We start from the raw sequence: 10,795 nt of genomic DNA, 5'->3' as shown, positions 1-10,795 counted from the left end.
AATGTTATGTTTATGTTTAAGTAGAATATAATTGGAAAATGTATGTTTTCGGAAAATATTGTATTTATGTTGTTTAAAGTATTGGTTTTATTAGTATTAGAATTGTCGATATATTTTAAAAAAAAAACGATATTATTGATGTCTATATTTTGGTTATCGATATTTGTTACATGTGTTATATTTATTTATTTATGTCGATATTTAGGATTGCGATATTGATGTGTGCGATTTTTGTGTGATCGATATAATTGTATTACGATATTGTAGTGTCGATATTAGTGTAGTTTTTTAATAAAGTATACAATGTCGATAATTTTGATGTTGATATTTTTGAAGCGATATTTGTGTAGTTCGATAATGTGTCTTTCGATAATATGTCAGAAATCCGTATCATGTACAGGGGTGCCTGGGGCTTGTAATTCAAAAGCGACGGGTGGGCTCACAGCACCGATTGTGCCACCCGCCGGAATCGCCTGTAAAGTATGACTCGGGCCTGCCACCGCAGAGCGCAGTGCGCAGCCTGTGCCGCTGTGTGACTTGGCGAGTGCAACCACTCGCCGGTCTGTGACCCTTCCCTTTGCGACATGTTAGTCACCCCTACAGAAGGCCTGCGGGCAGGGTGCGTTGTATGTAAAAGGCAGGGTATGCCTTGGAGTGTATGGCATGAGCTGGTAGTGAATTACCCATGAGCACGTTTTTCACTATTGTTCCCTGTAGGCCAGACTGGGCAGTTTTGATTATAGCATCCTATAATCCTAACTGGCTCAGGGAACCAGGTAGAGAGTCGAGTTTAGTATGCCTGAACCCAGAATGGGAAGATGCATCTGTTAGGAAAGATGATTTTAACATTCTGTGTTTGAAAATACCTCTTTGAGAAAGACTGTATTTTCTTGCCTAACCATCCAGCCTGCTTCTGCTAGAGTGTGTATTGTATGTCTGGGTTTGTGAGTGACAGGGCTGGGGGGACCCCAGGAGGTAGGGCGCGATGGCACTAGGCCGAACATTGCGAGAATGGTGGAATAAGCAGGCGCCTGGGTCTGAATAAAGCAGGTCCATTTCCCCCGGTGCTGGCTCCAGTTCCTGTGGAGCGTCTGAAGACCCTAGCCCGCCCCGACAAAGGAGAAGAGCACACCTGGTCGAAGGCACCCGAAATTGGTTTGGTCCGGGCACAGGACCCTCTGCCCTCGAGGACAAAGGGATGTATGAGTATAAATATTGGGGCCTTGACCCCAGAACTTTAGGATCACTTTGGGAATGAACAAGACGACCCTCTGCCGAGGAAGAGCACCCGGAGACCACAGGAGTTGTACTGCCCCTCTGCCACAGCGCTGTAGTGGGTTGGCCTGTGATGGTGTCTCTCGTGCCAAGGAGAGGTAGAAAGGTCCAAGGAAGGAACTTTCATCATCTTGCCGAATATTCTCCAAGGGCTAGAGTCGAGCTAGCCTCCTGTTAGAAGATGCAGGGATACCAACGACTTCACCTCTTCTGTTTGAGCGAGGGCTGGAACTGCAGTTTCAGCTGCTACAGAGGAACTCTGCAACTCAAGCCAGCCAACAACGCCGCTTTCTGCACAAGACCGTGAGCGCTTCTCCGACTCGCCCCTTAGACCGGTGCCTGCCGCTGTGCTGCAGCGGCTCCGAGATCTCCATCTGGGCGGAGTGGACCATCAACAAGAGTGAACCAACATTTCACTGACTCAACGACATTAGCAACGGCCTGTAGTGCTGGCACTGCCGTAACATCACCTCCCCTCCGGTAAGGACCGAAGCTGGCCCCTGCCTGCATCCACATCCAGGGCCCCGCCGTATCGCTTTCCCCTGAAGTAAGGAACGTCACTGCTATGTGCCACACAACATCACAGCTCCCTGATGCCAAGAAGAGCCTTTGTTTGTTTTCCTCAAGGTACTGTCCCAAGAGAGTCTAGTTGGGACTCCGGGCCTGACGTTGCGCTCCTCGCAGGCGGCCTGTACCCTGAGAACTCTTTTGTGCGTTGAAGCGATAACTCCCATTGGGATTATCTGTTGCAAGAGACACTTGAAGCTAAAGCCTATTTTTGAGTAACCATAAAAGCATATTCGTACTGTGGAATCTTTTGCCGTTAAGGCCTTGTGTTAATTATATAAAACGTATTTATTTTTTATACATCCCGTTGTGGTGTCCGTTGAGTGGTTCATCTATATTACTGTATGTGTTCACAAATGCTTAACACACTGCCTCTGAGATAAGCCTGCCTGCTCGTGCCAAGCTACCAAGGGGGTGAGCAGGTGTTATCTACAGCGTGTAACTCCCTTGCCCTGACGTAGACGAAGGGTCCCTACTTGACAAAGGTACATACCGTTGCCAATTAGAGACTCCGGGTTCTAACAGTACTGTAATGTAATACTCCAGTAATTCCGAGACAGCAGCAGCATCCTGCACTTCCCGTCTATCCTCCTCAGTGCCAAGATACTCCCATGGAGTAATAGTTGAGCTTTAAAAGTAACAAATACAAATTTTGTGGAATGGGTGGTATTGTGGACCATAAGGAATTGTTATCAGTGGAAGTTTGGCAACAAGAAATGAAGGATGATGAATTACAACTGTTAATGACATATAGCACTAATGGATGGCCGAATGAGCGCATGATGAGAGGGGATAGTGCCACCTTTTTGGAAACTCAAGGAGAAGTTGTCTTTATGTAATGATGTGGTACTGAGAGGTGATTCAAAAATGGCCCCCTGCAGTTCAACAGGAACTGGGCAGCAACAGGCCTTTCCCTCTACAACAATTGGTTCAGCTGAACTGTGGTGGCCCCGGGATAAGGTAGGCAAAGTGCAGTGCAACACACAAATATTCAGTATACTTTTAAAATCATCAATAACAGACCGGGTATTTAAAATTAAGTAATTGCAGTGTGTTAGCAAATAGTGAGCAGATCGGTATCAATATGACTAATGATGCGTCCATGCGCTCATAGCACTTAAGTAGCGTCTGTTAGTCAGAAGGACTAGAGCGCTAACTATCCAAAAATGGCCTAATGCAGTTTAACAAGGCAGTGGGCAGCAACAGGCCTTTCCAGCCACAATAGGGCTTTGAGGGGGCAGCCGACCACTGAGAGGCTTGCCCCCCCCTGGGGTTTTTGGGCCTTGGTGCAGCCCAGAGCCCAATTGGGCTTGTTGGGCTACATATGGGCGAAGGGGTTTAAAACCCCATTTTAGGTTGCCGTGTCACGATTTCAGTAAGGTGACACAGCAGCCGGTTTGGGCCAGAGCGGTGGGCGTGGGCTGAAAGGCTTTTCGCCCACCCTCCCTCCCATTGTACGAGTGGGAGGGGTCCCCTCTTTTTTTCTTAGGGGCTGTTTTATTTGGCACAGGTGTGCTGGGGGAAATTTTATACATTGGTTGTCACTTGAAGCAGGTGCTATTGTTTTCTTCTAACTAGTTGTATATATTGTTGACAGGTTAAGTTTAGGGTTGGGAAAAGTTACTGCGGGAGCAGGCTAGAAGAGGAAGTTAGCATATGAAATGTTTAGTTAGATAGTTATTTTAGGAAGCAGAAAGAGGTTACAGGGTTAATGTGTCAGCATGGAATGACCGAGTTAGGGGTTATAAATTGTTGCAAGGGAAGGAAAAAGGGGAAACTTTAGTAGTGGGGGTGGGAGGCAAGGTAGGAGGAAAATATTTAGTGAGGTTTAGTTTTGTACGGCAAAGGTCAAGGAAAATGTGTTGTAAGGTGCACCTGTCTTCAATAAAGCAGCCTTTTTCACACATATAGAGCCTCTTTTGTGGTCTGTGCTGTGCCCCTTTTGGCCCAACAATCAGTTTATCCGAACTGCGGTGGACAGGGGACAAGGTAGGCAAAGTGCAGTGCAACACGCAAATATTCAGTATACTCTTGAAATCATCAATAAATGACCGGGTATATAAAAATAAGTAATTGCAGCATGTTAGCAGATTGGTATTGAGTGATAGTAATGGGTTGAGGCAAAGTGAAAGAGGGAGAAGGGCTCCGGCTTATCCGGGGAGCTTTATGATGGGGCGTGTCAATTTGGGTTAGAGTTATAGACTTTGTAGCATTTTGCTGCATAGTTAGAGTTATAGTCTGTATTAGTAGAGTGGTATAGATTATGTAGCATTTGAGTGTATTATTTAGAGCTCTGTATTCTTAGGGCGATATAGATGTATGTATTACTTATCATTTAATACTCTGTATTATTAGGATGGTAGAAGAGGTATAGACTATTAGCATATATGATTGTATTAATTAGAAAGGTATCTAAGGATAGAGTATGTAGTGCACATATTGTTACTTACTATAAGCATACCGTGCTCTATTTTATGTGTGTATTCCAATCAGTAGAACTGTGTATTTTGGAAATTTGTGTTATAAAAAAGAGGAAGATCCGTGGCATCCCTATACACGTATGCGGCATGATGGGGAACTGGAGTGCGCCAACTTCTAGTTGTAATGGTAGGGAAAGAAATTCAAGGAAAGGGCAGTTGAGAAGCAGTTGGTGGATGTGAGTGGAGGCAGAAAGAAGCCACTTTTCGCGTGGTATTATCTCAATAAATCTGCGTTGAACCACCTCAGGAGGTGTGGTACTTGTATCGCACACTTTTGTATCAGTGTGTTAAAATACCAAAATGGCTAGATAATAAGGTGTTACATTGTTTGCCTTTAACCAGCTAATATACCAAACAATTTGCCTGCTACGATTCTTCTTGGTTCATAAGATCTTATCTTGAAAACAAGAAGAGGGGCTCATTAGAGTCCAAAGGGACAGAGCACCGAAATCAACTATAAAGTTCCCTTTGTACTAGAAACAAACTTTGTTTAGATCGCTACTTAGATATCCTACACTCAGAGATATCAATCAATAAAATACCTCAGATACTAGGAACAGTTTGATATGAGATGTGAGAAACCAAACATAAGAAAACAAAAGATATAATATAAAAAATAATATAATATCACATTATTGATCCAATTCACAGCAATAAGTAATCAAAAAAGAACATATAATAACAAGTATATATCTTTATTAAAAAGCATGTATATGTTTATACAGAAAAGTACAAAATTAAAACAATTTACTTGATTCAAAATTTCATAAAGAACAATAAGTAAAAATCACATGGAAGGAAAGAATATAAAAAAGAGCACCAAGATCGTGCCTTAACATAAGATCTTAAACATCGCCTATGACTAAGCGCTTTATGCTGCTGCTCGCACTTAACTGACTGTTTCAACAATTATTTTCCCTTGGTTCATCTGACCTTAAACGTTATCTGTACTGATGTGTCTCTTGCTAATACACCTTTTATCCTTTGATAAACTACAGCTCCTATTGTTTGTATGCATTGGTGTTTTTTTTTGGGGGGGGGGGGGTTCAGTCAGAATTTTGTATGATTTTAATATTGTAAAGATTGTAATTGATCACACAATAAAGCATTCATTCATACACACAATTTGCCTTTCATTGCCAAATAACTTAGCAACCCTGCTGCATAATTTGATCCTCCACTGCCGAGTAATTACGGTGTTATTATCTTTATGTGACAGGGCAGCCATCCAAACGCAGATCCTTGCAATGAGGGTTTAATAGTCAGTGAAGCTTTGCGGCGCTTAAAAGCTGTGTTCATTGGCTTCAGGCGCTCTTAAACGTAGCCGTTCATAACTTCGGTTATGTAACTTTCTTGTTGACTAATCCATTCACAAAGAACTAATACAAGAAGTAGTTGAACAACTTACTGTGCTAAAATGCGAGAAAAAAAAACTTCTCCAAAAAGCACAGATATTTGAAAGACGACCGGGATGTGGTGTAACAATGTTGTACTAAGGAACTTCACTTGAGGTTTCAGCGCATAGCCATCGCCCTATTTTAAGATTTAGCTCTTTTTGGGAGGTTTTGACAGCCAGTATAAATGTATAAATGTCGTGCCTTCGAGGCATCCAGGGCACGGAGAACGCAGAATGCTGAAGGTCAGGCCTGGAACTTGTAGTCCAGTAGCGCAGCGGGGCCCTCGCATTGCAAGGCACTGTGCAGGAAACCGACTACAGGTCCCAGGCAGCTCCGCGTGCCATGGGCGGCGAATACTTTCCCTGTGAGCAGAGCACATAGCATTCTTGGCTGCTATATGTGGGAAGGAGCTGCTGTTGAACACCGCCTCACATAGGTCCAGCCGCTGGGCACTCCTCGTTTGGAGAGAGATACAGAGCAGGGTGCCAGCAGCGAGCAGGCTCCTGGCAGAGTTGGGCGGCGGCTAGCAGCTAGCTCAGTGTCATGCACAGGAACATTTCAGCATTTTAAACGCCATATTGCAGCCAGTTTGCAAGACCAAGAAAGAGGCGGTGAGTTGACTCCCTCCAAGTCTGTATACTGTCGCAACACCATGTACCGTGCAGCTCCTTGCGTACAGTGTAGGCGGTACACGCGCATGCAGTGTGCACAGTGCAAGTGAGAAACAGGCAAGGCTGTGAAACGCGCGCAGGAGATGAGGAAAACACAGCGTCACGAGGCATAAGTGGAAGGTTTTAAGAGCTCATGTTTGACCCAGGTTGGCTGAGCTGGAACCAACACAAAAGTGGCGCTGTGTTTCACTCCCGCCTGCCCTCGCCAGCTTGATACAGTGTGTGCGTGGTTTTTAATTCTGCTTTTTTTTTCTTCTCTCAGTTGGAACTTTTGAATCCTGCGCTTCTCCTTTCTCCCTTGACAGCTGCTCGGCTGTCTGTCCGCCAAGGGCGCCTTTGATCTGCACATTTCTCTCGAGTAAACGGAGCACATGTTCTCTATTCTGTGGTGCGGGGCGTAGCTGGCCAGAAAGGTCCTCTGATGGGGCGCTCTGTTTATTGCCCTGCAGGCTCTGTGCGCGTGAGCTCCCGGTGAAGTTAATCGCTGCCCGCGCCTTCTCCTGCTCGATGGCTTCCAAGCTCCTGCGTGCCGTCGTCCTGGGTCCCCCGGGGTCCGGCAAGGGCACGGTCTGCCAGAGGATCGCCAACAACTTTGGGCTCAAGCACATCTCCAGCGGCGACTTCCTGCGGAAGAACATCAAAGCCAAAACAGGTGAGCGCCGCTGCCTGCGGGCACGTTTGTCTGCCCCTCGTAACCGACCCCCTCCCCTAGCCGCGGGTGCGTAACGCAAAACTCTGCCCCCCATCCCCCCAGGAGACTGTAAGATGGTACCCCTAAGTCCCGGAGTATCCCATATAGCACAGATACCCATTGACCTTGGCCTGAATGGGGGGCCGGCCCCGGAAGGACTGCCCCCACCCCCTTGTTACGCCCCTGCCCAGCCTCACAGGAGCGTGACTTTGTCGGAACAGAGAATTGTGTGGGCACCCTGCCGAATATGGCGAAGGGCCCCGAGTTTCCCACATCTCTTATAGATACATTTTATATGCCTTGCACCCAATGGGGACCCCCAGAAGAGTGGGGGGCCCATACAGCCACCCTCAACTCCCGCTAGGGAGAGTTACTGTGAGTGCGGAAGTACTCAACAGTAGGGCTCTGGGAAGGGTTTAAGTGGTACTGCCAGGATTAAACGTGTAGTTGGTCACCTGTAATACTGGTCTTTTCTTTTTTTTAACGAGTCATATATGCCTTTGTTTAACTTGAACTTTCCATTGAAATGCAGGGGAATGGATGGCTATCTTGTAGGTTCACTGCAATTTTTTTTTTTTTTTTACTACAAGCGAAGTATGGCAGAACCTCAATTTAAGAATACAAAGTTGTTTGAACCGCACGCGATTGGCGTTTTGAAGCAGAAAGGACTGGAACCGACAATTTGCTTTATTTGGAGTTGTGTTTTAGGGTGGTAGAATATATTGTGGGTTTACAGCACTATTTATCAGCAAAGGAGACAGTGCCCCCCTCAATCTAAAAAAACACATACATAATCGGAACGCACACGTGGAGGAGGATGAAGCAAAGAAGGGCTGTCCATACTTGTTTTTCTTACAACTCAAAACAGGTGGCAATATTGTGTAAGTGGGGGGACTTTTGAAAGTTTGCACCTCTCCAAGAAAGAAGTTGTGGGGACCGTGGCAGGTTCCTGTGAGTGGGGCCATTGGTACATTGAAGGGGCATTGTACCCTTTTCTTTAGTGTTCAGAATTCCTTAAAAATCGATTAGTTATGATTTAAAAAATGTTTTTTTATCCTCCCTGGGAATTAATCGGCATCGCTTCAATCCAAGGAGGAGGCCCACCTCTTCAAAGTTAATCTGTCTGATCAATAAGTATGCGAAACCATTGAAAGCAGTGTCTTTCGACAGGATTTGACATTTTAAATGCATTGCAGCTCTCGAGCGTGTATAGGGGCAAATGGAAGTGATGGATTTAACATTCATGCCGGCACAATACAGCACAATCCTGCTACAATCCTCTAAGTGGCTCATGCAAACGGCAGCTTCAGAAACGGTACTGAATTGGGGGGGGGGGGGAAGAAAATCCACTTGTAAACCGATTATACGAAAATCTTTTATTTTCATTTCCTGTAGTCATTCAAGGTCACTTGGTCTTTAAGGCATCAAATCCCTTTTTAGCGTTGTGTTTGAATCCTATGTGCAGGTGGGTGTGCACCTCTGGAAATGCATCTGTTATTCAGAAGACTCCTAGAACACTAGCAGAATTGAAAGCTGATGGTCCGCAGCCATTGGTGTAAGCCTGCACTGGTATTTATCTGGGCCACAGGGGCCCTTCAGCACTTTGGCATTTCCCCAGTGGGCCTGCCTTTAGAACAAGATGGGCTGCTTTAACCCAACCGTGCTCCCGTTGTCCCGGTCTAGCCATCGCCTCCTGCGTCGGGGGAGCTGGTTTGAGCATTTATGCCAGGCTGATTTTTGGTTTCGAGTTCAGCCCTGGGATTTATATAACATTGCCCAGAACCCAAATATTTGGAGTCTAGCAGCAGGGTGGTAATCCAACCCCGGTCCCTAGGTCACAAAGTCAGCATGTTTGTAACTAGATCACATGTCCTAGTATTGGCTATCTTTAATTCCATTGGTAGCTAAAAGCAGATTTGCTCCTATGTACACCAGTTAGTTCCTTTGTGGGACCCTGGTGGTGAGCTGATTGCACATGATGGGACACTATAAAATGAAGACGGCTTCTTTTATGGCAAATATATGAGATCTGCTAGTCTAAGAAGATTCTGGTCATTTTATCAACGTTTAAAGTATCTGAATGGTTGGTTGAGAAAACATTCTACCCATTGGGTTGTTTATATTTATTGATCATTGCGAATGTTGTTTTGCAAGACCTATAGCTTACATTCAGTCCAAGTATCCACCCAACTGGGCATGGCATGAAGGTCAGTAGAATGATGACATGGTAATAAAAATGTTGACTAGGACATCTTTCAAGGTCAGGTGTTTATATTTGTGTATAAAAGGCCTGCCCCTTAAACATCATTTATATGGGAAACTCAACCCAACTCACTTTGGGTTTTGTGACTGGTGATGCCTCATTCCTGCACAGAGAGAAGCCAGAGATACTTCATCACCGCTTTTAGTCTTTCATTAGTTTCTATCATGAAAGACTGGCCAGGCACCACTTCAAACAATCGCTTATGGGAACCCCCAATGCTCCACTTCTAAAAGGTGAATCTTGGCCTCAGGCAGTTCGTGAGGCTATCTTGCAAGTGAAAGATGAATGCATGGACGCACAATAATTTTCTGCTTGATTTTAACCATTGACCAGATTAGAGAAATGCCCAGAGGCAACCATGAAACTATGCAGCTACTGGCTGCAGTGACACAAGGGCAAGTGCATGCACACACAGAGCTGGTCATAGTTGCCCTGCCCAGTAGACTTTTGTTGTGTTCGATAGAGTGCAGGGGGACTCCATGGGAAGCGAATCATTCACCGCTTAACCCAGTTTTATTCCCCCAGGCCTAAAAATGTTATTTTTTGGGAGACTAAATTGCTAAGCCATGCCCGATGGAAACCATCTCAGATACAGTAACTGTGTACACATTCGTCTGTACTGGTCAGTAGTGTATGCCCTGTTCACCTTTGGCCACCTCCTGTAATTGATGCACCAGATGGCATCAGAAGGGTTGGCCTGAAGTATGCTGTCCTCTTCACCATAGCTTGGAGGTCAGTTACTCGTACAGTTGCTGGCTATAGAATTTGTCTGCATGTGAAATATTGTTGTGGGAGAGCACACCTGACCAGCACAATCTTCTCTAGCAGTTTGTGCTTTCAGTTCTTTATTTGCAGGCCGTGAGGCATGAAGTGAGTTTTGTGCTGGTACATTTTGCTCTTTCTTGTCGCCTACAAATCTTTAAATGATCTTTAGCCAAAGCGTCTGCCAAGTTTTGCTTGATCCCCACTTTGAGGTGAAGGTGACCAAGAACTGTTAATTGCTTCCTGCCAAACGCTACCTTTTCACCTGCTTTGTAACTTACACATAATTTTACCTGAATTTACCTTCCTGAATTAGACTCTATAAAATTCCGACAGACAAAAACCCCATTATTATTTCAATCTGTTCGCATTAAAGGCATGTATACAGGCAGCTCTAACAATACAGGGACTGGAGGGAACTGACTGCACTTGGCCTATTGATACCAATGGCTTGTTTTTATGTAGAGCTTCATTCTGCACTTCTGTTGCTAAGTACTTTAATAACGTGCTACTATTACTCGGTATACTGGGATTTGGGTTTATGTGCGTCTACGGATGGAGTTGCCATCGCTCGGAATCAAGCCCATAGCCCAGTTTTGACTGTGGTTCTTAACGCGGCAGAGCTTTCCAGATCTACAGCGGTGATCGTGCCCCTCTTCAAGAAGGGGAGAAGGGCAACCCTCAGTGGT

The 10,795-nt window shown here is 45.2% G+C and overlaps 1 protein-coding gene across 2 annotated transcripts in view; it reads left to right on the top strand.

The window, feature by feature from the left end:
• Positions 1-6,061: 6,061 nt before the first annotated feature.
• Positions 6,062-10,795, top strand: part of AK4 (adenylate kinase 4) — a 259,967-nt gene continuing 255,233 nt past the window's right edge. Inside the window, exons 1-2 of one of the 2 annotated variants that reach the window (XM_085602369.1) lie at positions 6,062-6,330; positions 6,840-7,042. In XM_085602369.1, the coding sequence (XP_085458495.1) occupies positions 6,898-7,042 (145 nt within the window). In that variant the 5' untranslated portion in view covers positions 6,062-6,330; positions 6,840-6,897. Of the gene's footprint in view, positions 6,331-6,380; positions 6,613-6,839; positions 7,043-10,795 lie in introns of those variants that run through there. The other variant, XM_085602370.1, reaches the window with a different exon arrangement.

The sequence above is a fragment of the Triturus cristatus genome, chromosome 4_2 (genome assembly GCF_964204655.1).
Source record: "Triturus cristatus chromosome 4_2, aTriCri1.1, whole genome shotgun sequence".
NCBI classification, from domain to species: Eukaryota; Metazoa; Chordata; class Amphibia; order Caudata; family Salamandridae; genus Triturus; species Triturus cristatus.
This window is presented reverse-complemented; position numbering and strand designations above follow the sequence as displayed.